This window comes from Capricornis sumatraensis, chromosome 18 (genome assembly GCF_032405125.1).
Source record: "Capricornis sumatraensis isolate serow.1 chromosome 18, serow.2, whole genome shotgun sequence".
In the NCBI taxonomy this organism is placed as follows: Eukaryota; Metazoa; Chordata; class Mammalia; order Artiodactyla; family Bovidae; genus Capricornis; species Capricornis sumatraensis.
This window is the reverse complement of record NC_091086.1, coordinates 9,492,889-9,518,294: the sequence shown is the minus strand read 5'-3', so window position 1 is coordinate 9,518,294 and position 25,406 is coordinate 9,492,889. Positions and strand designations below refer to the sequence as shown.

Genomic DNA, 25,406 nt, shown 5'->3' with positions numbered 1-25,406 from the left:
AATTTACAGATGAAGATAGAGACTTAGGTGATGAAGTGTGAAATCCTGTTCCTTGAGGATCTGAATAAAATTCATGCCTTGACTTGAACAGGAAGCAGGCCCATCATGAATGCAGAGCATGAACCGCTTCTTCGCTCTCAAGATTGGCTAGCCCATGGCTCTAGTCTGGGCTTATTAAAGAAGAGATAGCTGGTTTGTAGATGCAGATGTTCTCGAAGATCACAGAGACATTGGATCAATATCCAGCTAATCACTCACTTTTTGCCCTATTCCCCTTTCTAGTTTTCTGAATGGGATTGCTTCTTCCCTAATTTCTGAAAAGGCACAATTTTAAGTAGTTAGATTGAGTGGTCAAAGCTATCTCACATCCAAGTCACTGAAAGCTGTGGGTCACATGACTCCTTTTCAAGTCCCCCCAAAGAAAGCATAATTTTGGAATTCAACCTTGCGGGCCACCAGGAATATTCTTAGGCACACATTCTTTGTTAGCAATAGTTGTTATGACACTTTAATTTTTTGAAGCCAGAGGCATCTCCTTGTATCTACAATCTCCTCAGATTATCTAGCAGACTCTTCTGCTTTCAAACAGGTGGATGGCAAAATCAAAGAAGAGAAAAAATTATTTATTCTCATGGAATAAATAATTTCCAGATGGAGACTAGATGTTTATCTGAGCATTTCATTACTCAACTGCATTTCATTATCCAAACTGCACATTTTCTTTCTTCAAAACAATTAGATTTTCTTTTAAGTTTGTTTCTATTTACTTTTATTCAGTTCACTTACTCAGGTGAATAGTGGAACAGTATGTCTCATGTACTAAGCCTTCTTGAACCTAATGACAGTCATTATCATTTAGTCTTGTTTTTCAAAGTGCAAAAAGGCCTTCTTATTGGATCTGTTTTCCAAAATTTTAATCACTTCTGCAACTTTTCTTTGACTCTTTTTCCTTTTCTGTACATCCTTCTTAAAAGTGTAATGGCTAAACTTGGACTCAAAGTTTTTCAACCCAAATATACTACAGTTTGATATATACATATATAAATTCTCTATAAAAATTCAAAAAAGATGTATATTATATATTTTTAAAATTATTTTTAAAACATGAGATATGTAGTCAAATGTTCTTTCCTTCTTCTTTAAATTCACTAGTAAAACACACAAATTATATTGACTGTATAATGGGGTACAATTCCTATTAAGACTCCATTTTTTAAATGTGTATTAAGAAGCGAGGATCTTTGGCAGTAAACACATTACTAACTGATCGGAATTAACTATGAGCACGTAGCTGAGAAGAGCTGTGTGCCTAAGAGTAATGCATGGTACTGAGGGAAGACCACACCTGGCCCTGGCGGCCCAGCTTCCCCTAACTACAGATTATCCCGACTCTCCTGTGACGGGAAACCCAAACTGTATTTTTTTCCCCTAATGGCACTCCTCTGCGTTGCCCACTTATTTTCAGCTTGTGGTCTACCGTAGTATCTAGCTCTTTTTTGCTAGGCTCATTTCTCCATTTCTTCCTTTCATTTGAAATTAACTTGCTGTCATCTGCTTGTTATTGAATATATCTACATCTATGTATATATACCTTCCTCCCTGTATTGAGAATATCAATATTAAATATCAATATCAATATTAAATATTGATATTCTCAATATCAAAATAATTGATGAGATTAGTCTTGCTATTTTTACCCAAGAAATAAATGCTTTGGATAAAGCAAGTTGGGGACTAATCTGGGTAGGTACGATACACGGAACAAACTTGGAATATTTGGAGTGTTTTTACTGAGAGCTCTAATATTGCAACCTACATAAGTTTCATTGTGACACAGAAAATCCAAGAATTTTTTCCCCAAAGTATATTCTCAAACTATAAAAATATCATTCAACAAAAAACAAAAGAGAATTTAAAATTAATGAAGAAGATTTGGAAGGGAATCAAGGACATTTTTTGAGAAGTAGGTCTTTCAATACCACCAGGCCTAGCTGTTTAACTGCAAAGCAAGTTAAACAGTGTCAAAGAATGACACTGACTATTTCATGAGTGTTTACCTTCCTCAGTAGGAAATAGTAGAGGTGTGTGTGTGTGTGTGTGTGTGAATATATATGTGTATGGTTTAGGGTGAAGGGAATATGAGGATGGAAGAGTGTGAGTCCACTGAGTTTGTGTTATGATGAACAACTTTTCCAAATGGGATTTTAAACATATTCTATAGATGACCACTTGACTTGGTATGTAGCTAACATGATATATTTATTTCAGTTTCACATCTTTATACCTTTTTCAAAAATTAATGCTTGACTAGAGTTTCAAAACAGATATTTCCTTTCAATCTTTATTAAAAAGAATCACAAATATTATTGAACCATACAGTTGCATCCACCTCTTTAATTCTTCCATTCCCATCAGAAACATTTCGTTTAAAAAGCTCAGTTGATCAAACCCATAGAAATTGAATTGTTAGCAGTATCATAAAAGGGGAAAGAATGAGAGCCTATGGAACAGGGATAGGAGAGAGATGATCTTCCAAAGCCACAGTTTATTTCTGAAAGGAAAAGTAAAATGATACATTTATTAGAAAAGGAAGCTAAAGAATTAAAGATGGCAAGATTCTTTTAAAAGATTGGGCCTTTATCATGGCACACCCACAAATTACCATTTATGGTACTGTCGGCTGAGCTAGGCCAGGAGGCAGGGATGCACCTAAGATGCTTCTTTGGTTAGGGTGAGAGTGGCTGGGCTTGGAAAAGATAGCTCACCTGCGGCACCTTGTTCTGTAACAAGCTACTGACTTAGAAAGCTCTGGACCCAGGACCAGAATCCTCCTACTGAGGCAGGATAAGCCACTCAAAGTAGTCCAGCTAGAAAGATCAGGTGTCTGAGCAAGCCACTTGTGATAAGCCACTTGTTTCTGGGTGATGCAGCTCATTATCTATTATAATAAGCATCCTTCCTTGTCATTAGAGCAGGGATAAAAGCTCCTCATGGAAGGATGCAGGGGATCCGCTGCTGCCAAATTGTTGCTCAGCGTCGAAGCAGCAGATAGAATTGGACTTGATTCTGCAAGGCTTCGTGACAATAGTCTGTATAAAGACTCTTAGAATAAGTTTTTTAAAAGTTCTTCCATTTTTCCCATGATGTGGGGAAACGGCTTCAGCATTGTCTAGGACAGGCTTGCATATAATAGTAAAATGATAAGACATGTCAAATGGGGGAATGAAGCCCAGGAGCTCTCCCAGTTTGGGGAATCCATTGTATCTTATAAAAGAAGAGATTTATGTTTGAGATTATTGGTCCACTAAATTTTTCTTCACTTATATTTGATTTTCAATGGTAGGACTTATTGGAATATGCAGACAGTTCTGCTGTGGCAATAGATGCTATATTAACAACTCATCTTGGTATTTACTGCACTGACTTTCAGTTAATTTACTTAAGCCCACCTTTAATTTTAATCAAAACCAAAAACTAGAAAATGTTACTCCCCAACTAAGCAACAATGTATTTTTTTAAGCACTGTAGAGATTTAGTAAATAGCATGTGTGATTAATTTAGAAACAACCTCTGCCACTTGACTCAATACATGTAATAGCTTCCTTTTCCTTTTTTTGTATGAGTTAAATGAAGACCAGGGAGCCACTGGGCAGTCAGTCCTGAGTAAGCTTGTAATCTTGGGCTCCATAGGGATGTCTTTCATAAAAATAAAAAATAAATGGGTGGATACTTCTATTAAAAGACATAGTGCTAGGACTTCTACACAGCTTAAATAATGGTTGGGTGAGCCATTCTTTGAGGAGAAACGCTCAAATGTTATTTTAGTCACTTGTGGCACCATTAGTTTAGGGTGCACACTTGCCTTAGAATATCATTTACCTTATTATGTTGCTTTATTGATGGTCTTTGGCTTGCAAACAGTTCAACATCTTCTCAAAAATACATATAGTATGCCCAGTAAAATACATTGGCTAGCATAAAAATCAAAGGAAATAGTAGTTTGGAATATCGATCAACATTACTAGGGTTTTGAATTGTGAAATAATCAACAATCCTGCCCAGCTTATCTCGGAAGACAAACTTGAACTTGTCACTGGTTTTCATTGTCAAGTCGCTGTAGTCAACGTTATCTCCGGAAATTTCAATGCTGGCAAAACTGATCTTCCGTTTAAAGCTGGAGATGGAGCTGTTGATGATGTTAGTAATATTGACTTCTTCCACTTCCTTTGCTTTCCCCTAGTTCATAAACACGGTGGTTAGTTTGACAGATGACTTAGCAAAATAAGTAAGTGGGTATTTATATACGTGGGGCTTCCCTGATGGCTTAACGGTAAAGAATACACCTGCCGATGCAGGAGAGGTGGGTTCGATCCCTGGGTCAGGAAGATCTCCTACACATGGAAATAGCAACCCATTCCAGTATTCTTGCCTGGGAAATCCCATGCACAGAGTAACCTGGAGGGCTATAGTCCATGTGGTCGCAAAGAATCAGACACGACTGAGTGACTAAGCAACAACAATTCATATACTTAGAGGTCTTAATATTGAATAATTAGGTTTAGGAGAGAGCAGTACTGAGTGCCTTATATACTGGCTGGTAAGCAAGACTTGGCAGTCTGATATCCTGCTTATAGGCACCTGTCTTTAAGTCATCGGCTCATATAACGGGGAGAAGAACCATTGCCCATTCTAGATGTGCAGAGCCGAGTGTGTGTGTGTGCGTGCATGTGTGTGCTCAGTTGTGTCCAACTCTTTGTGACCCCAAGGACTGTACCCCACCAGGCTCCTTTGTCCACAGAATTTCCCAGTCAAGAATACTGGAGTGGGTTGCCATTTCTTTCTCTAGGGTGCTAAATGTTAATTGCTCGGGCTTTGAAGATAACTGACCGGGGTTCAGATCCCATTCTGTCTTTCACTATTGTGACATTTTAGTCACCCCAATTCCTTTAGAACTCAATTTCCTTGCCTGCATAATGTTGATGACATTAACACCTACCTCTTGAGAGTGATGGGAAGATTAAGTGGTATAAATTATGTAAAGCATTTAGTAGGTGTTTGACGGTTTCCTTCTATTCCAGGGAGAAGGGAGTAACTGATTATGGAAGTTAATAGAAATCAGCAGTGTCTTAAGGGTTTTGCCACACAAATAGAAATAACGATGGTTCTTGCAACCCCATGGAGTGGCCATTCTCCACCATCGCTGGAACAGCATGGCACGTGGACTGGAAAGAAAGCTCAGCTGTGGAACACAGAGGCAGCTTGAGCCCAGGGCAGAGCCTGGGTGGGGTGGTGGCCGCCGTTGTTGACTCTTCTCCAGCAGCACGTCAGAAGCAGCCCAGGCCTCTGACGATGGCTGGTACACCGTAGCTCACTACCCCCAATCCACACAGAGAGTCTACCTGGGTCCTCGCTTGCCCTCGCTTGTCCAGCAGGGCTGGGGGGGGCAGAGGCTGGAAGAGTGATCAGCCTCGAAGGGAAAGGGGACCTGGACCCGAGGTTGCACCCGAGCAGAGCAAGGGCAACAGCTGCTGGTACCGCCCAGATAGTACATCATAGAGAACGCGGACCTCTCACTGCAGCCTGCCCAGCCTATAGGCCTCCCTTCCTTCAGCACCTCCCTAGGGCTGGGAGAGGGAAAAGCATACATTTAAAAGGGATAGAGCCGGCATGGGCCCAATCCTCAGGGCTTCTGCTCCCGCAGCTTGGGATCAGAGCCCACCCTAATAGGGTGAGGAGGGTCACCGGGCAGAAGGAAGCCACACCTCACACTGGGCTCTAGCTCTAGCCCCTCTGCAGTCCCGCCTTCCACCAAGGGGACAGCTGCCAGCACGTGCTGAGGAAAGACACGGCTAGCTTCCACACCAAGTTCAGCTTTCCTGGCAAAAGCACTCTGTGCAGGGGCATATCCACATAAGGCCTATGCAAGACCGCAGTCGGCAGCTGTCTCACCTGAACTTGCAGGGGCAGAGAAATTTAAGCAAAATGAAAAGTCAAAGGAACTGATCTCAGTTGAAAGAGCAAAAGAAATCCCCTGAAAAAATAAGTAATGAAACAGAAATAAACAATATCTGATAAAGAATTCAAAACATTATTATTAATAATGCTAACTGAATTAGGGAAAAGAATAGATGAACATGGTGAGAATTTTAACAAGGAACTAAAAAATATTTTTTAAAAGACCCAATCTTAGGAATTCCCTGATGTCCAGTGGTTAGGACTCCACACTTTCACTGTCGAGAGCCTGAGTTCAACCCCTGGTCAGGGAATAAGATCCCACAAACTGCACAGTGTGGCCAAAAGAAAAGAAATGAAGAATTTAATTCTGAAGTATAACACACTAGAAGGAATGAAGCAGACTAAATGATACAGAAGAACACGTAAGTGATCTAGAAGATAGAATAGAAACCACCTAACAGAACAGCAAAAAGAAAAGCAAATTTTAAAAATGAGAGCAGCTCTGGGATAATATCAAGTGTATCAATGTTCACATTATAGGGGTCCCAGAAAGAGAAGAGGATAGAAAATGTACATGATGAAATTATGACCAAAAACTTCCCAAACCCAAACAAGGACCAAATATCTAGGTCGAGGAAACACAGAGGGTCCCAAGCAAGATGAACTCAAACAAATTCATACCAAAACATAATTAAAATGCCAAGTGTTAACGATAAAGAGAGAATTCTAAAGGCAACAAGAGAAAAATACAGAATCATATACAAGGGATCCCACATAAATCTGATTTTTCTGCAGAAATTTTGCAGGCCAGAAGAGTGTGACATTCAATGCTCTAAAGGGTAAAACCTGCAACCCAGGTTATCCTCGATTATCATCTAGAATTGAAGAAGAGATAAAGAACTTCTCAGACAAGGGAAAACTAAGACAATTCATCAATGGTAAACTTACTCTAGGAGAAATGTTATAGGATTTTCTCTAAGTGGAAAAGAAGAAAGAATCTGTAGGAAAGGGATAATCCTAATTCCTTTACTAGGAAAGGCGAACAGTACAGTAAGAACTGAGGCTCAATCACTTAATTAAGCCAGTGTGAAGATTAAAAGACAAAAAAATTGTAAAAACAACTGCAACTGCAAAAAACAGTTGAAGGACACATGAGATGTAAAATATGACATCAAAAACACAAAGTGTAGGAGTCCATGAGGTCGCTAAGAGTTGGGCACGACTGAGCGACTTCACTTTCGCTTTTCACTTTCATGCACTAGAGAAGGACATGGCAACCCACTCCAGTGTTCTTGCCTGGAGAATCCCAGGGACAGAGGAGCCTGGTGGGCTGCTGTCTATGGGTTTGCACAGTCGGCCACGACTGAAGCGACTTAGCAGCAGCAGCAGCAGCAGCAGCAGCAGCAGGAGAAGGGAGTGAAAAATCTAGCTCCTTTACAATGTGCTTGAGCTTAAATTACTACCAGTTTAAAACAAGTAGATACCACAGGTCAAAACCTAGAACAGACACACAAAAACGAAAAAGAAAAGAATGTAAGAATGTTGTTAAAGAAAACCATCAACCATAAGACAAGAAACAAAAAAGGAAATGAACTGAGAAAAAAAAGCCAACTAGAAAATGAGTAATAACATGGCAGTAGGTACATAACTGTTAGTAGTTATTTCATTTTTTATTAAACTTTTTATTTTGTATTGGAGTATAGCCAATTAACAATGCTGTGATAGTTTTGGGTACAGCAAAGGGACTCAGCCATACATGTACATGTATCCATTCTTCCCAATTCATTGAGCTCCCTCCTAGACACACTGCTGTATTTAAAATGGATAACCACCAGAAGTCTACTGTAGAGCGCAGGGAACTCTGCTCAATGTCATGTGGAAGCCCGGATGGAGGGAATAGTTACTTTAAATGTTAACAGACTAAATGCTTCAAACAAAAGACAGGGTGAGTGATAGAATTAAAAAACAAGACCCACCTATATGCTGTCTATAAAAAAGTTAAATGCACACAAAGACTGAGAGTGAGGGGATGGAAGAAGATATTTCATGCAGACAGAAATGAAAAAAGGTCAGGGTAGCAATACTCATATCAAACAAAACAGACATCAAACAGTCTGTAACACAAAACAAAGATGGAAACATACAGTAATCAAAACAGCATGGTACTGGCAGAAAACAGACATACATCTCAGCAGAACAGAGTAGAGAGCCCAAGAATAAATCCACTTCATAGTCAGTTAACCTACGACATAGGAGCTGAGAACATATAGTGGAGAAAAGAGTTACTTCAGTAAGTACTGCTGGGAAGACTGGACAGCAACATTTACAAGAATCAAATTAGAAAAAATTTTATTTAACTTAAAATTTAAAATTAAATTAAATTTTAAATATTGCATAAAATTTAATTTTATACAAAAATAAACTCAAAATGGATTAAAGATCTAAATGTAAGACCTGAAACCCTAAGACCCCCAGAAGAGAACATAGGGAAAATACTCTGACATAAATCATAGCAGTATTTTTTTGGATCAGTCTCACAAGACAAAAAGAAACAAAAGCAAAATTAAACAAATGGGGCCTAATTAAACTTAAAAGTTTTGCACAGCTAAGGAAACCATTAATAAAATGAACTGACAGCTTACTGAATGGGACATAATATTTGCAAATGACACGAACAGCAAGAGGTTAATATCCAAAATACATAAACAGGTCATACAGCTGAATATAAAAAAAAAAAAAAAACAACCCTATCAAAAAATGGTCAGAGGACCCGAAGAGACATTTTTCCAAAGAAGACATACAGAACGACTAACAGGCAAACGATACTTGACAAATCTAATTACTAGAAAAATGAAGATCGAAACAGCAATAAGATATCACCTCGCATCTGTCAGGACGGCTACCATCGAAGAGTCTACAAATGAATATTGGTTAGGACATGGAGAAAAGGAGATCCTTGTACACTGTTGGGAATGTAAGTTGGTGCAGTCACTATGGAAGACAATATGGAGGTTCATCAAAACACTGAAAATAGAATTACCATAAGATCCAGCAATTGCACTCCTGGGTATATATCCAGATAAAAATACTAATTCAAAAAGATACATGCACTCCAATGTTCAGAGATGTACCGCTTACAATAGCCAAGATATGGAAGCAATCCAAGCAATCCAAGCAATCCAACCTCAACTGACCAATGGATAAAGAATATGTGAGATACATATCTATGTATATATATATATATATATAATGAAATATTAGCCAACCATAAATATGAATGAAATTTTGTCATTTGCAGTAATGTGGATGGATCTAGAGAATATTATGCTCAGTGAAATAAGCCAGAGAGACCAAGACTGCGTGACATCACTTATATGTGAAATAAAAAAAAATAAAACAAATGAAAACAACTAGCAAAACAGAAACAGACTCACAGATATAGAAGCAAACTAGCGATTATGAGAGGGGAAAGAGAAAAGAGCAGGGGCAAGACAGGGGTGTGGGACTGAATGATTTCAACTACTATGTATAAAATATATAAGCAGCCAGGGCAAATTGTATAGAACAGGCAATAGTAGCCATTATTTCGTCATAACTTTTAACGGAGTATTATATATAAAAATAATCATTATGCTGTACACCTGAAACTCATATAACATTGTAAATCAACTCTACTTCAATTTAAAAAATAAATTTAATTAAAAAAATAAATTAACTTAAAAAAAAGAAAGCCTACAGGGAGTAAAATAAATGAAATACATATTCTTCGGCTGGCACATATGATCATTTGCCTTTAGTACTTGAGTAATATGACTGTGTGAAACATTGTTTATGATAGTCGAGCACAAGAGAAAAGTCAGCTGGATCTCGGGGCTAGTCTGAATCCTCCTTTTCTCCCCATTAAACCTTGTACAGTCCTGGCCCTCTGCTGAAGGTGGGCAGCTCTTCTGCACTGGATCCCTATCTTTTTTTTTTTTTTTTAGCAGGAGCTTTAGTATGCCCATGTCTATCAAACTGGGCTTCCAAAAAATCCCACGGTTCCATGAGCCTGCAGAGAATAATAGTTAAGGGCATGGTCCATTGACCACTGCAAGTGGGAATAACAGATGTGTCAGACTTTGGAGGCAAGCAGATTTAGGTTCGAATCTCAGCTCTGCCTTTTCCTGTCTTTGTCCTCTTGCATAAATTACTTGTCTTCCCATACTCAGAACCCACAACTGTAAACATAGGGGTAGCCTCACTGAGTTGTTATGAGCATTTTTAACAGGTCTCTACAGATGGTAAAGAATCCGCCTGCCAATGCGGGAGATGTGGGGTCGACCCCTGGGTTGGGAAGATCCCCTGGAGTAGAAAATGGCACCCCACACCAGTGTCCTCGTCTAGAGAACCCCACGGGCAGAGGAGCCTGGGGGCTACAGTCCATGGGGCCACAAAGACTCGAACATGACTGAGCACATGACCACGAGCATTTTAAATGACATAATATTTGCAAAGAGCTTGTGACTGTGTCTGGCCCATACATGCTCAATTGATAATAGTCATTATTATTATTATTCTGAGTGATGAGCCATGGTGTTTCACTGCTAAGCCAGATAATGAGTCCCTCCCTGTTAGCAGAAAAATATGCTAATCATGAAATTTGCCAGTTTAATTTTTCCATACATTTTTCTGTAAACCATTACTTGTATAATTTGAGAAAACAAAAAGGCAACAAAAGAATAAATAGTAAATACATATTAATCTGGAACTTATAAGCAGCTGGTCATGTTTGGTTTGATCCTAGGTTTTTCATGGATGCTTGTTCTCGTGGTTGGGATTTTATGTTGCATACAGATAACACAGTTATTTTCTGCTAGAAAATTAAGCATATTAATATCTCATTGGCAAAAAGAGTAGTCTTTTTAAAAAGGTGTCATGACTGTCAGATTCCCCCCATGGAACAAGGATGAGAATCACTGGTGCAAAGTGAATCCCTGGGGGTCAGGAACCAGGTCCTGGTCTCAACAGACCAGTATATGGCACAGGTGATGAATTACATAGAGCCCTCAAATTCTTACCCGATCTTTGGCTGCCATCTGCTGTAAGGAGGTGTAGTGGGCAACTGCATATTCCAGGAGGGCCCCAAACACGAAGCTAAAGCATATTCCCAGGTACACATCGATGGCCTTTATGAAGCAGTTGGTGTTCGGGAGAGAAGTACGGGACCCAATCATCAGCGTGGTCATTGACAATACAGTGGTCACTCCTAGGGAAAAAGTGAGCAATGTACCCACGACAGTGGTCGATGCACCTGCCTTCACCACCTGGCAAACTGTCTCCATTCAAGAGCTGGCAACATGGGGACAGGACTCAGAAATGGGACAGAGCTCATTCTGAAAAGTCTGTGGGCTTCTGGGAAAGAGTTGATTTGCCCTTTTGTTCAGGTATGAGTGATATGACTTTCTAAATATTTCCGTCTTCTCACTGGAGGGAGGCGTTCAGTAAACAAAATAACCATTCTTCCTTATCTGTCACTGTAAAACAAAGTTTAAAAATACACTATTCCTAATGTGGTCTCTCTTTCTCTCTCTCAAGAAACCAGCTCCTAGAACTATCCTGCGAATATCAAATAAAAGAATGGCAGAAGGTTAAAAAAAAAATAAGACCTAATAACCCAGTTCTTAGAAATCTCCCATTGGAACTACTTACCAATGCAGGTTCTTGCAGGAACTGAATCAAGGGAGATCCAAAACGAGACCCAGGATAACACCACCAGGAAAGTGGAAGGAACGTAGGTTTCCAAAATGAAATACAGGACATTCCTCTGAAGCTCAAATTGCAAGACCAGTCGTGTGTAATTTCCTGACAGAATGAACAAGGGATAAGAGATCAACCCTCCTCAACTGGCATTCCCTGTGGGAAGTTCAACTTAGCTGTATTTGCCTTAAACCATCCATTGTTCACCAAAACATAGTTAATAATGAACTGCCATTATAGTTTCTGTGAAAGAAATTGTGGTTGTGTATGGGAGTGCTGATGCCCCCAGCCATGAGCCTCTTCTTGTGCCCTTCTCTGTCACGTCACAGTATTCCTGCAGCATCACCGCTGGTTTCCAGGATACCTGCTTCACTAGACTGTGAGCCCCTGGGGGACCGTCTCAGTAGTGGGTATAAAGCAGGCAAAAGTGCCAAGCCAAAATGCTGGGCACATCACAGAGGGTTCTTGGGCCCAGAAGGGACCAAGTGAAAAAGAGGTGATATTTTGGACTCAGAATACAACTAGGCTATATTGCTCTTGTGCAAACTGTCCTATGAGTTACCTGTTTCTTGCTGTGACCTGGTAACTGAGGTGAAATATTGTTGTATGGTGTACTGAGCAAGTCGCAGGTTCTCCAATCCCCGCACAGAGTCGTTCCCTCTCAGCCAGCTGAACTCTACGTCATTCCCATCGTAGCCCCCTGCCGAGTGAAAGGGTTACCCTGATCAGTGCAAGAAGGTGGCAGACTGAACTGGTCTGGAAAACGCTGAGGCAGAGACGACAGAAGCTCGGTCCTGATGGTGCAAGTCCAAGGATGATCCCATGCAAAACCTGGCGTGATTTCTCGAGTGTGATTACAGTGTGTGCCCAGAATGAGACGGCCTGCTAGGGCTTATCACCGTCAGTGAGAGCCAGTTCTGTGCTAAGCATTCTATACACCTAGTAGATGGTAACTAACTAGAAATGGCCTCGATCATTATTTAAATGATATTTTTTGAACACATATCTGTGAACTCACAAAGATCTATAGTAGCTATTGCCTTTCAGGACAGTCTAACATTTTGGAGGGGATGCTCAGGGACATTTGGTCTATTCATATTTTCATATTGGCATAATACAACAAAAAAAAGAACCCCCCAAAACTTTCAGCCATCTACTTTATTGATGTCTGCAAACATAAGTATTTGATAAACCTCAAAGCAGTTTTACTAATATAGTTGGTGATAGTAATAATAGTTGCCTTTTATTAAACATTTACATTAAGTCCTTTACATATCATGTCTCTAAGATTCTCACAAGCTTGCAAAGTAGAGCTATATATTTCTTCATTATTTAAAGCTTTTTTTTTTTACATTTTATGAAATTGAAATGGATCTCACAGTTGTTATATATTAAGTAGAGCTTAGAGCTTACGTTTTTTTCTGCAGTGTTACTATTCGATAAATGCTGTGCCTTAGAATTAAGGAACTGTCATGTTTTGCCCCTTTTATACATGAGAATTATCAGATTCAGAGAGACTGGATAACTTTCTCAGGATAGCAAAGCAAATGAGAAACAAACCAGTATTGGACCTCAAGAAAGTTTAATACCAAAGCCCATGGATGATGATGATAATATCTATCACTTAGTAAGCAATTACCTTTCTAAGTGCTTTACAACATTATCATCTCATTTAATCCTCAGATGATACCTTTGAGAAGATAGATGAGTGGTTAATAAGCACATAAAAAGATTCTCAAAATCATTAGTCATAAGGGAAACACAAATCAAAACCACAGTAAGATACCACTTCACATCCACTAGAAAGGCTGTAATTAAAAAGATAGACATAAAAAAAAAAGATAGACAATAATAGATGGTGAGAATGTGGAGAAGCTGAATGTTGCTGGTTGAAATGTAAAATGGTGGAACCACTTTGGAAAATGGTTTGACAGTTTCTTGAAAGATTAAACATAAATTTGACCCGGCATTTTAGTCCTAAGTAACTATCCAAGAGAAATCAAATCATGTCCATAAAAGGACTTGTACAGAAATGTTCACAGCACTGTCATTCATAACAGCTGAAAGGTGGAGACAAGTCAGAGCAACTTGTACTGCTTGTATCATTTTGTCTGGCATCCCAAAGGGAAAAAGTATCTAAAAAAGTAAGTTGTACAAGCCTCTACTCAGGTACTTTGCTTTCATAACTGATGGTGGGGTTGTTGTCCAGTCACTAAGTTATGTTCTACTCTTTCTGACCCCATGGACTGCAGCACACCAGGCTTCCCTGCCCACCATCTCCTGGAGTTTGCTCAAACTCATGTTCATTGAGTTGGTGATGCCATCCAACCATCTCATCCTCTGTTGCCCCTTCTCCTCCTGCCCTCACCCCAGCATCAGGGTCTTTTCCAGTGGGTCAGCTTGTCGCATCAGGTGGCCAAAGTATTGAAGCTTCAGCTTCAGCCTCAGTCCTTCTGATGAATATTCAGGGCTGATTTCCTTTAGGATTGACTGGTTTGATCTCCTTGATGTCCAAGGGACTCTTAAGAGTCTTCTCCAACACCACAATTTGAAAGCATCAATTTTTCAGCACTCAGCCTTTTTATAGTCCAACTCTCACATCTGTATATGACTACTGGAAAAACCATAGCTGTGACTATATGGACCTTTGTGGGCAAAGTGACTGGTAAATGCTCACAATCATTACCTTCTCATTGCTCTTTCCCTGAGTGGATATGGGCACTTGTGGCATGGTATCAATTCTTTTCTAGGGATATCATTCAGGAAAAAGCCCTTGGTGAGGTTTCTGAACCCAGATTCAGTGAAAGCTTCCTCTGCTCAGTGGGGACAATATTTGTGTAAGCAGAGTGCTGGAGTTTCCAGGAGAATCTCACTCCTGAGATTTGAGATGAGCACTGCCACCCACGGAGGGCAATTGCTCTCTGTACATGGGGCTGAAAATGAGCTCTCTTTTTGTTAACCTCAAGTTTTAGTCTGCCTCCAAACAGCTACATTGCTTCAAGAAGGCTTTTCATGCATTTAATCAATAAGGTAATTAATCTGCCTGCCCTAATCTTTAATTAAATGTCTACCTCTGAAAAATGGCTGCTGTCTCATAACGGTTCTGTTTCTTGGATGTTGGCCACTAGTGTCCTCAAGAAGCACCCAGTGGTTCCCAGAGCTTGACTACAGATTTTCCTCCTTGTGCAAGCCATGCCTTGATGCCTTAATAATCGTTGTCTGTGGCATTTTCTTCCTAGGACTTGTATCACAGGTGCCACCTCCCCGTGGTGGGTATTTTGGAGTGGTTTTCTAAGGAACCGCAAGATCACTCACAGGGCCAGGAATTCATCTGACACCCATCAGCTCAGAGTAAATGCTCATTCTTCATCATAAGCAAATCCCCAGGACGCAGTTGAGATGTCCGCTTACTGGCACTATGCTATCAAGCTTTATGTATGTCAAGTAATTTATTCTAGAAGTTTAAAGCAGTCTTGCAATAAAGGTCAATGACTGTTTTGTATATCTGCCATTTCTTACTTCTGCTGTGCTCGTCCTGGCCTCCATGACTTAGTAGTTCCTGAGGCTTCTTCCTAGGCCTATTGACTCCTGTTTGCTTTGCTGTCCTGCCTAGTTTTAGGTGGAAATACTTGGTGCCAATGCACAGTGGTCCTCTCCCAAAGACATAACGTTGAAAGGTTTATTTTTGAAAGTCTCTAAATCTCTCTGGACATACACCCAGAAGGGATGAACCCATTGTCATCAACATCAAGGAGAGAAAGTCTACTATGAATAGGATACTCCTCATACATACACAGATCTAAGGCACCCCAGAAACTCATCTAAGGGGCCCGCATGACGTATACTCACAGCTCTCTAGTTGCAACTTGCATGTCTGTGTGTCCATGGGGTATTTAGACAGGTCCATGTTACATGCAACAGTTGTTGTGATTCTAAGAAAGGAAAAATGGATTCGTAGAGAGCGTTATAAGGTTGCTATGGAAAGTATACACTCCCTCTTAAGGGCTACTCCAAGAGAACATTCACCTTGACTCTTAGAGTGCATGTATGACTTGGTGCCTACATTCAAAGCAGTCCTGAGTTTTTCTGCACTAAGCAATACCGGAGAGACTTGGTTAAAGCCAGAGTCCAGAGTGCAGAAAGTTAGAATGTTGGCAATTCAGAGACAAACTTGCAACAATATCACAAAACAGAATCATTCACTGGCTTTTTTGAGATGCTTCTGCATCCAGTTTTTTCTGGGCTCTGAGAGCCAATAACTTGCCTAAGGTCAGAGAGCAGGGACTTGCCCTAAACCTGTCTGACTCTAGAGCCAGGCTATTAACCATCAGCCATTGTTTGTTATCCTTGTACAGCACACTCACACGTGCTGTGGGAATGCAAGGGAGGGGCACCTTAGTATTAACTGGAGTTAGGGTCAAGGGAGAGGTCTATTGGACTTCTTGAAAGAGGTATTGAGGTTTTGGCTGACGTTTGTAGCTCAGCTGGTAAAGAATCTGCCTGCAATGCGGGAGACCTGAGTTTGATCCCTGGGCTGGGAAGATCCCCTCGAGAAGGGAAAAGCTACACACTCCAATATTCTGGCCTGGGTATAGTCCATGGGGTTGGACACAACTGAGCGACTTTCACTTTCACGAATATCTGGTCCCTGTGTGTGTGTGTGTGTGTGTGTGTGAAGTTGCTCAGTCGTGTCCGACTCTTTGCCACCCCGTGGACTGTAGCCCGCCAGGCTCCTCTGTCCATGGTCCCTAGCCTTCTACTGAAGGCCTCCAGCAGGGTTAGGTTTGCAGTCATTGTTTAGCCCTGGCAGAGGCAGTGGTGAGTCCTCTGCCTGTAGGCTGCCCCAGGGAGCACCTTAGGGGCATCTTTCCTGTTGCCGCCAAACAACAACTTGATGAAGCTGTGAAGGGTGGAAGGAAGTTTTGGCCTCGGGGATTTGAAGAAGGGGCAAAGCAGAACCCATGACTACAGGTGGTGAGGCTTTGGAGGACTGTACTTTGATTTTCTATCTGTATGAGAACAGCTCACCTAAGTAGAGATGTATTCTGTAGCCACCAACTGCCCCGTTGCGCCCAGGAAAAGGAAGTTTTTTGAATCACCTCTCTGTCTGCGCTTGCTGTTCCCCTCCCCTCTTCCTAGCTAACTTCCTCTTACTCTTTAAGACTCAGCTTAGAGTCCTGCGAAAACCTCCTCTAACATCACCCCCAAACCACTGTCCCACTCCCGCCGCGGGCCCCCAGTGCCCTCACGTCCTTTGCTTATGCGTCTGTGTCAGGACAACATCTGATTCAGCCCCACGGCCTCAGCATCCAGCACAGGCCTGGCGCGGAGCACGCATCCTCAGGAGAGACTTGTTGAGCCAAACTGGACTGAGAAAGGGCCCTTCTGCTCTGGGGACAAGGACCTCAGAAGGCAGGCCCACGAGAAGGGGAGGCGGTTACTTGAAGACTGGTCAGAACATCCTTTGCCTTTCCTCCCTGCTCTTTGCCCCCCAACCCTGAGGCCACAGGTGCCCGGTTACCTGAGGGCATACAGGACTGTGCCGTTGGAGAAGAGGCGGATGAGTCGGTTCCCCACAGTGACTTCGTGGAGGAAGGACTTCTTGGACTCCACGATGTAAGTGTCTGGCACCCAGAGGAACTCCACTAGGCGTGCGTCCAGAGTGAAGCTCTTGTTGCCTTCGAACACCAGCCGCTGGTCCGTCCAGCGCTGTCTGAGGTATATGGTGGCTGTGTAGTCCTGAAGGGCAGCCGGGGAGAGGAAGTGGACGGAAGGAGAAAGCTCAGAAAATGCAAGGAAAAGGGTCACGTCTTACTTTCCTCCCCACCTCCACTGAGGCCAAGAGCACATGCCACAGCAGACCTGGGTGAATGAAGCTTGCCTTGAGGTGGTGGCCTGCAGCCACATGAGAACAAAGCACCTTATTTATTCCAGATAACATCCACTGCCCAGAGGGAGCCGCACTGGGTATGTTCAGGGCCTTAACTTACTTTCCCTTGATCACATAGGCCATGCTAAGGTTTTCTCAGCACCCACTGCCCAGAGGGAGCCGCACCGGATATGTTCAGGGCCTTAACTTCCTTTCCCTTGATCACAAAGGCCACACTAAGGTTTTCAAGGCTTTGGTGTGCGAAGTGCTCAGGTTGCCCAGTTTACCTGCAGACTACAGCAGACTTTCATGGCAAACTGCCTGCAGTGTCCCCCTGTCTAAAACATGTTCTCTTAAGTGAGAGGGTGGTTGGAAGAAGTTACGTGATTGTTGGTTTTCATCAGCTTGTCTCCTGCTCTGTGAGGAGCCACGTGATATTTAGGCTTCCTCCCTGCCTTTCATTTTTCCCCATTCTTACCCCTCACCCAGCACACCCACTCCTTCATTTTCCCCCTCCTAGCCTTTGAATCCACTTTTCCTCTGATACTCAGAAGATTTGTTTTACAAGCATCTTCCACTGTCTTGAGTTTCAGGATAGGTCTCCAGTTCCTGCCATTCCAGTAAGTCTCTGTTCTGTTTCACGTAGCTAGAACGGGTTTCCTCATAAAACACAGGAAAGGGGCTCAATGGGTGGAAGGCGAGGGAAGCACACGTACCATATTACTCTCTGAAATACTGGAAATACTTGCAATGTCCAGAGTCAGTGCTATCTGAACAGGTTCTCCTAAGAATGGAGAAAAAACAGAAAGCCTTACATAGAAATATAAACCGATTTGCTAACATTAGCACAGCTAAGAAATATATAGTTATATACATTAATAATTAATAATATATATATAAGAAGTATATGGGCTTCCCTGGTGGTGCTAGTGGAACGAATCTGCAATGCAGGAGATGCAAGAGACGCAGGTTCGATCCCTGGGTCAGGAAGATCCCCTGGAGAGGGGAAAGGCAACCCATTCCAGTATTCTTGCCTGGAAAATCCCATCGACAGAGGAGCCTGGTGGGCTACAGTCCAAGGGGTTGCAAAGAGTCAGATAAGGTCTCGAAGAGTCAGACACGATTGAAGCAACTAGGCAAGCATGCACATAAGAAATATATATTAGAAAATGTAAAAAGTAACAGTGACCTATTGCAAAATTTTAAACAATTTAGAAGCTTATAAATAAAAGGTTAATTTCTATCCTCCCCCTTGCAGGAGAAATGACCATACAGGGTGTGCCTCCTTTTGTATGAAAAAGCAATGCACACAGATACACTTAGCTAAACACACAGAGGCGAGACCACACTATAGTCATTAGTGTTTATTTGAAGGAATGGAATGGTATCTGCTACTTCTTACTTGGAGGACTTTTTCCTATGGTGCTTGTGAGGGACTCATTTATTTAGAAATGTAATAGAGATTTGGGAACTTGTACACAAATATATTCCCCCCGCTCAACCAAGTAAATTTACCACCAGATGGCATTCAAGACAACTCATGGTTGAGCTTCCACTCACCTCCTGACATCTTTCTCCTCTTCCTTTGCTCTCCAGGAACCTTAAACTATTTAGAATTGCAGAACCATCCCCATCTGGTCTGGTGTGCAGATGCTGGGCCTCAATCCTGGAGTCTGGGCAGATGGGCCTGACTTCTGAGGGTGCCTGTCTTACCTCTTGAGTGAAGTAGGAAGTGAAGAAGAATGGGAGCCACCATTCTCAGTGGCCAGGCCAGGAATGTTTACTCTCCCTGAGACTAGAGATGTGGAACGAGAGTCCAGGAGTCAGGAAGATGTGAGTTTTGATCTGGAAAGTTAGCAGACCTTTCAGAACTGCAGCTTTCTCACCTGCAGGTTTGAATAATGCTAATGACATCAGAGGGCCATGGAGAAGGTTAAATGAGAGAAGATGTGTGATAGCTTCTTTGCAGGGTGGTGACGAGCCAGAATATATGCGAAGTGGCTGCCTAGCTAGACATACAGAAGCTGCTCAGAAATAATTATGTGTACAAAGCCCCCAGCATGGTTTCTATCATGCAATACCATGCACTCGGTAAATATTATTTCACTTCCTTTATCCCTCTCTTCCATGATCTTAGCTAATTCTGGAAAAGAAACAACTTTCCTCACCAGGTTAATAGGTGGAAAGCGTTTACTTGGGATAATAACTGGGGGTACCTCAGGGAACTGTGCCAACACATTAACTAGGGAAAGGAGAGGTGGAATTCAAAACGCTTCACCACAGCAAACTGGGAAGAATCAGAGAGCAGCCTAATTATTAATTGAAGGAAATCAAGCTGCAGGATATAGGTAAGAACTTGGAACTGGAGTTTTAAAGCCAGTGCGATTAAAAATGATTAACTGAATACTTGGTGGGAAAGGGGTAGATCTTTCAGGGTGGACCCTGGAAGGTGCTGAAGGAGTTAAGGTGCTAAGTGGCTCTCTGCCCCTCATGGCAGCAAGGTGTTGCATCAAGAAGAGAAGCTTAGGGTCAGAGTAGCCACATCACAGCAGTGTGACCTTGAACAAACTGCTAAACCTCTCTGTTCTACAGTTTCTCATCTTTAAAATAGAGCTGCTAACGTCAGTCATCAGGGTGGGGTTGGGAAGGTCACGGGATCTGTTGTAAGAGCTTGGCACACAGCAGGTATGGCTCAGCACTGGTTGCCATCCCCGAGGAACATGGAGAACCGAAGATGGACAAGCGCTTCAGGCTCACTGTGGGTTTTGTATGTTTAGTTTGTTTCTAGGGAGTCTAGTCCCGGCTTTTTCTCAGTTGGCTGCTTTATGGACCAGAGTCTGTTCTTTCTTCCCTGTGAGTTAGAAAAGTGAGCAGTGCCACCAGAGGGCAGCTTTCTCCTAGGAAACAGGTCAAGGCCAGGTCCTGGGCAGAGGCTTGCAGACCCGTGCCGCCAAGCTCAGTCCCTGAAAAGCCCTACGGAGGTCTGGTCACTCAGGGACCTCAGGGTCCTAGACCTGGGTGGACAGATGTTACTCCAGAGAACTACAGCCCCTCCGTGGGCCTGGAGGCTGCCTCATACGTGCAGGTTCTGTTAGGAGGCAGAGTGCCAAAGGCTCATGACAAGGGGCGGAGGTGTGCCTTCCCTTCCTTTTGACTGAGGACCCCTTGCCCCATTTCCACCCCAGGTGGGTCTGCGCCTCATGTCCCTGAGGGCCACCTCAGGCTCAGAATGGGTGTGTCACCCAGGGACACTGCACCCTGTTGGGCCACGAGCCAGCAACAAGAAGGGCAGTGTTCTGGCCCAGTTGTTTGGCATTTGGGAGGCAGAGAAGTTGTTCAGCAAACCTAACCAGATGTGCACACTCCCAGGCTTATCAGCACTCAGCTGGTCCTGGGAAAACCAGGGCAGGTGGAAGCCCCGAAGGTCCCTTAACTTAAGGACCTCAGAATCCTAAGTGTGTGGCCATGAGGTTGGGTCTCTGAGATCTCCATATGAAGGAGTGTGGGTGGCCCCAGCTGCTGTGCCTGAAACCTTTCACCACGCTTGTCCAGCGGCCACACTCCCCATGGGCTGCATCCCACTGGGGCCTGACCGTGTTAGGAGCGCTAAGGCAGGCCTGCTCCCGGGAGGCACAGAGACAGGAGACTCCTGTGATGGGGGCTTCCGCTCAAGGACTCCATGGTGGACTTTCCAAACATGCTTAGAACTGCACTGTGGTCTAAGGCACCCCCACAAGCCTTTCTTCCCTCCCTCCCTTCTTCCCTTCAACTTTCCAGCTTCTTCCTTTTCCTGTCCCACATTTTGTCATAGATATGGCCCCAATAAATATCTTGCAAGGATAATCCCCTCTCACTGTCTGCACCTCAGAGGACCTGGACTAACCCACTAATCCAAATCTGACCTGAGAATTTTATTAATATCAACTGAAGGGAGGAGAAGGAAGGCCAAGGGATTAAAATAGATGGCGTCTTAATGATACATTTAAACACTTCATTCAATCCTCCCTGTGAGGTAGATGATATGCCCCCTAGCTACAGAAAGCTAAGATGCTTGCCCAGCAGTTGAGCCAGGAGTCAAACTCAGCTTTATTCAATGCCAAGGCTCTTTCTACTACTAAGGTAACAAGACATTAGTAACCACATTGTTCAGTCTTGCATTTTACAAACAGAGAGGCTGAGACCCTGTGAGAAGGAGGCAGGTGGTGGCCTCACTCTTTCCATCCTTGCCTCATTTTTCAAGATATATTAATTGACAACTTGCTACCTGTTGAGCACTGAGATACCACTGGGGCTAGTGAAGTAAGTAAAGCAGGATTTCTGCAAGGGATTTCAGCCTATAGCCAAGACAGACATAAAGCCAGTGACAGCATCACCCGGTAACAGCTATGATTTAGATGTATGTTCAAAATAAAGTGTGAAGAAAGGGCAGGAGGCCTGGAGGAATCTGTGTGGGCTGCTCGTAAGAGGAAGCCTTTGATCTGAGACATGAAGGAAAACTGGCATTTTACCAGGAGTCAGATTGGAACAAGCTCTTCTTGGCAGACGAACAGTCTGAGCAAAAACCATGGAGACCAGAGAGGCCAAGGAGGTCTGGGGGCCCATCTGTATAAGGGCGTAGCGGGCAGACGCTGGGGAGATGAGGTTGCCAGGCAGAGAGAGGTGGGGCTGGGAAGTGCCGTGTGTGCCACACAACGGGCTCTGGACTCTAGGCTGGAGATACTGGGGAGCGGAAGTATTCTGAGCAGCAAAGGGCCCAGGTGGGTCATCCGAATGGCAGAGTAGAGGGTTAGTCTCGAGGTGGCAGGCTGAGGCCAAGGTGAAGAACAGGTGGAACAGTGCTGGTGAGACATAGTAATGATACCAGAAGTGCGGGTAGAAGGCAGACAGTGGGTATGGGGTAGTGAGGAAGCTCTAGTAACCTCCCTGGGGAGGAGGATTTCTGTATCCTGCAGGTGGAGAGACCAGAGAAAGTGCTTTCTCCCAAGCAGCATGAAAAATAATTGGCAGCTGCCAATCTGTTAGATTAGAAAAAGCAGTCAACTACAGTCTCCTGAAACCCTCGTCTGCATATTATCTCTGGTCCTGTTCCTTTCGAATTGATGTCCTGGGCAAAAAAAAGACCTACCGCCAAAATTGGGCCTGAGAAACTTGTTATATCCTGCTGTGAGATTCTCAAAGCCAGGCAGGGACAGCTTGTCGCTTCTGCTGACCTCAGTGTTAAACTGATTCCCCTGGACGCACATCCTGCAGAAGAAAACAGGTTTCAGTGCACATGTGTGCTGATGTGTGGACCAACATGCATACGTACAAACTTGAAGCTTGAGCTTGTGTTTGCATGTATGTGTGTGGTTTTATGGGCTTCCAGGTGGCTCGGTGGTAAAGAATCTGTCTGCCAGTGCAGAAGACTCAGGAGACACAGGTTTGATCCCCGGGTCAGGAAGATCCTCTGGAGGCAACCCACTCCAGCATTCTTGCCTGGAAAACTCCATGGACAGAGGAGCCTGGAGGGCTGCATGCAGTCCATGGGTTGCAAAGAGTCAGGCACAGATGAGCACGCAAGCACACACATGCGTGTGCTTGCACTCATGTACCGTCAGCGACTCTTCCAAAGAGAACCCGCCAGCTTTCAGCTGCTGAATTACACGTGTCTCTATCCCACCCCACTTTCTTATGCATTTGCCATGTGTCATAATGTCGTGGTAATTTGGAAACACTCAAAACCTTCCCCCCAAAACAAAAGGGATTTACCCATCTCTGACCATTTTGGAAGCTTGACTTCTCCAGACAGAAAAAAAAATGGCATGAAACTGTATGTCCTGGTGCGTCAGCGGGGTGAAGGCACTAGGTTTTGTCTTGTCGTTGGTAAGTAGAAAGGACTGCCACCCCCGCCCCTCACCGTGTGCAAAACACAAAGCAATTCAGACCAAGGCCACTGAGGGGTGGAGAGCTCACCGTGCAGAGAAGAGACTCAGACACACGAAGGTCAGGTGGAGACTGCGCCTCATGTTGGGGAGCTGCAAGTGTAGCGCGGGGCCGAAGTAGAAGCCACCTGGGGAAGCAGATGGGGCAGGTGGGAGGCAGCCAGCCCCCGGAGCGCGCCTCCTCCCAGCCCAGCTTTTCCCTCCTGGAGGGTCAGGCGCAGCATTTTCTCCGCCTCTGTGGGGAGCAGCCTCTTCCCACACCCGCACGCAGCTCCTCCCTGATGTCACCCAGGAATGCCTTCATTTTGGAAGATCACATTTTTTTTTTTCACTTTTTAAAACTGGAATATAATTCCTTCCCAGTGTTGTGTCAGTTTCTGCTGTACAACATCGTGAATCAGCCACATGTATTCATATATCCCCTCCTTCCCGAGTCTCCCTGCCACCACACCCCCACCCCACCCCTTGAGGTCATCACAGAGCGCCACACTGAGCTCCGAGCGCCACACTGAGCTCCCTGCGCCACCCAGCAGCTCCCCACCAGCTACCTGCCTTACACACGCCAGTGTATATACGCCAGTGCCACTCTCTCAGCTCATCCCCTCTCCTCCCCGACCACTGTGTCAAGTCTGTTCTCTACATCTGTGCCTCTATCCCTGCCCTGCAAATAGCTTCATCGGTACCATTCTTCTAGATCCCATATAGATGCGTTAATATATGATATTTGTTTTCCTCTGACTTAATTCACTCCGTATGACAGGCTCTAGATTCAGGCATATCACTTCAACTCACTCAATTTCGTTGGAGGATCACATTTCAAATAGAGGCTGAGGACTTGTTTAGAGAGCGCTTCCCTGGAGCAGAAGTGTAACTGGTGCATCCTGAGGTGCACGTGTGGTGAGCCCCAGGACAGTGCTCACTCTGTCCTTGTCCTGATTGTCCAGGAAGGACATCCCAACCACATACTCCCCTCCGACCATGCCGTATATAGAAGGGTCTAGGCCCGTTAAGCAGGAAATGAGAACTTCCCGAGGACTTTCATGGGCCAAGGAACATGTTAGGTACTTTCCCAAAGATTCTCCTCATCTGTGCTCACAATGGCCTTGTGAGATGGGCAGGTTTCTCCCCGTATTGCAATGAGAATACAGCACTCCCAGAAATGTCTCTGTGCTGGTAAATGTCAGAGGAGGCTTCACAGATAGGGCTGGCAGCCTCAAGACCCAGTCACAGGCTCTCTCCACCCCTGGACCTGCTCCCTGGTGCTTTGAAGCTGCTTAACCGGTGCGAGTGAGCATCGTGTGCGTGCAGACTGTCAGGGGAGGCACGGCCTAGGGGCTGGCCTCCTCGGTTTGGGGACTGCTGTCAGATGTCTCTGGGAGGAGCAGGCACCCAGGCGGGCGAGCCTGTGAACTGTCACTCTGGGGACAGCAGTGGAGGTCCTCAGGGCGGAGGCGGGGCTCAGGTCCCAAATTTGACCTCTTTGGTAGGTTCTGCGAACAGGTCACTTTCTAGAGTCTTGCCATGCTGGGGCTCAGGGTGCAAATCAGCCATTAATTAACATCACTTACAAAACAAGCACGTGTTTATTCTAGGAATGGAAATGAACTAGAGATGTATACAGTCAAACGTGAAAATCTCAGTGATGTGTTGAAGTAGGTGTATCAGTTTGACACACATATCACTAGGGTGGGAGATGTTGATGGTGGAAGAGGCTGTGTATGCGTATGGAGCTCAGTTTTGCTGTGAACTTGAAAGTTCTGAAAAACTTAGCTCTTAAAAAAACAGTGTAAATCCTTTCCTCACTTCTCTAGTCTCATACATCCAAGATAACAATTGTTAATGGTTGCTTTACCCACACATCCACTATATTTTAATGTACACATACATCTTTACATGAAGAAAAGATTTAAAAGCAAAACTGGAAT

The 25,406-nt window shown here is 43.7% G+C and overlaps 1 protein-coding gene across 2 annotated transcripts; it reads right to left on the bottom strand.

Moving 5' to 3' along the window:
* Nucleotides 1-3,933: 3,933 nt before the first annotated feature.
* GABRP (gamma-aminobutyric acid type A receptor subunit pi) lies at nucleotides 3,934-23,565 on the bottom strand. 2 transcript variants are annotated; one of them, XM_068990732.1, is made up of 9 exons: nucleotides 23,513-23,565; nucleotides 22,686-22,804; nucleotides 18,277-18,344; nucleotides 17,213-17,430; nucleotides 15,541-15,623; nucleotides 12,254-12,391; nucleotides 11,644-11,796; nucleotides 11,013-11,200; nucleotides 3,934-4,236 (listed from the first exon to the last, which is right to left on the bottom strand). In XM_068990732.1, exons 1-9 carry the CDS (start codon nucleotides 23,563-23,565, stop codon nucleotides 3,934-3,936), a joined length of 1,323 nt encoding a protein of 440 aa, XP_068846833.1. The 2 variants fall into 2 exon arrangements, with proteins under 2 accessions (XP_068846833.1, XP_068846834.1); XM_068990733.1 differs by lacking the exon at nucleotides 11,013-11,200 and having other exon boundaries at nucleotides 4,199-4,236.
* Between the last annotated feature and the right edge of the window lie 1,841 nt (nucleotides 23,566-25,406).

What these genes read in the sequence shown, in the direction of transcription:
- GABRP (XM_068990732.1), bottom strand. Translation starts at nt 23,565, where the DNA reads ATGAGGCGCAGTCTCCACCTGACCTTCGTGTGTCTGAGTCTCTTCTCT. An exon ending in TCTCAGGCCCAATTTTGGCG is followed by an intron (nt 18,345 to 22,685) that starts GTAGGTCTTTTT and finishes CTCCATTCTTAG; the next exon opens with GAGAACCTGTTCAGATAGCA. An exon ending in CAAGTTGCAACTAGAGAGCT is followed by an intron (nt 12,392 to 15,540) that starts GTGAGTATACGT and finishes TTCACTCGGCAG; the next exon opens with GGGGCTACGATGGGAATGAC.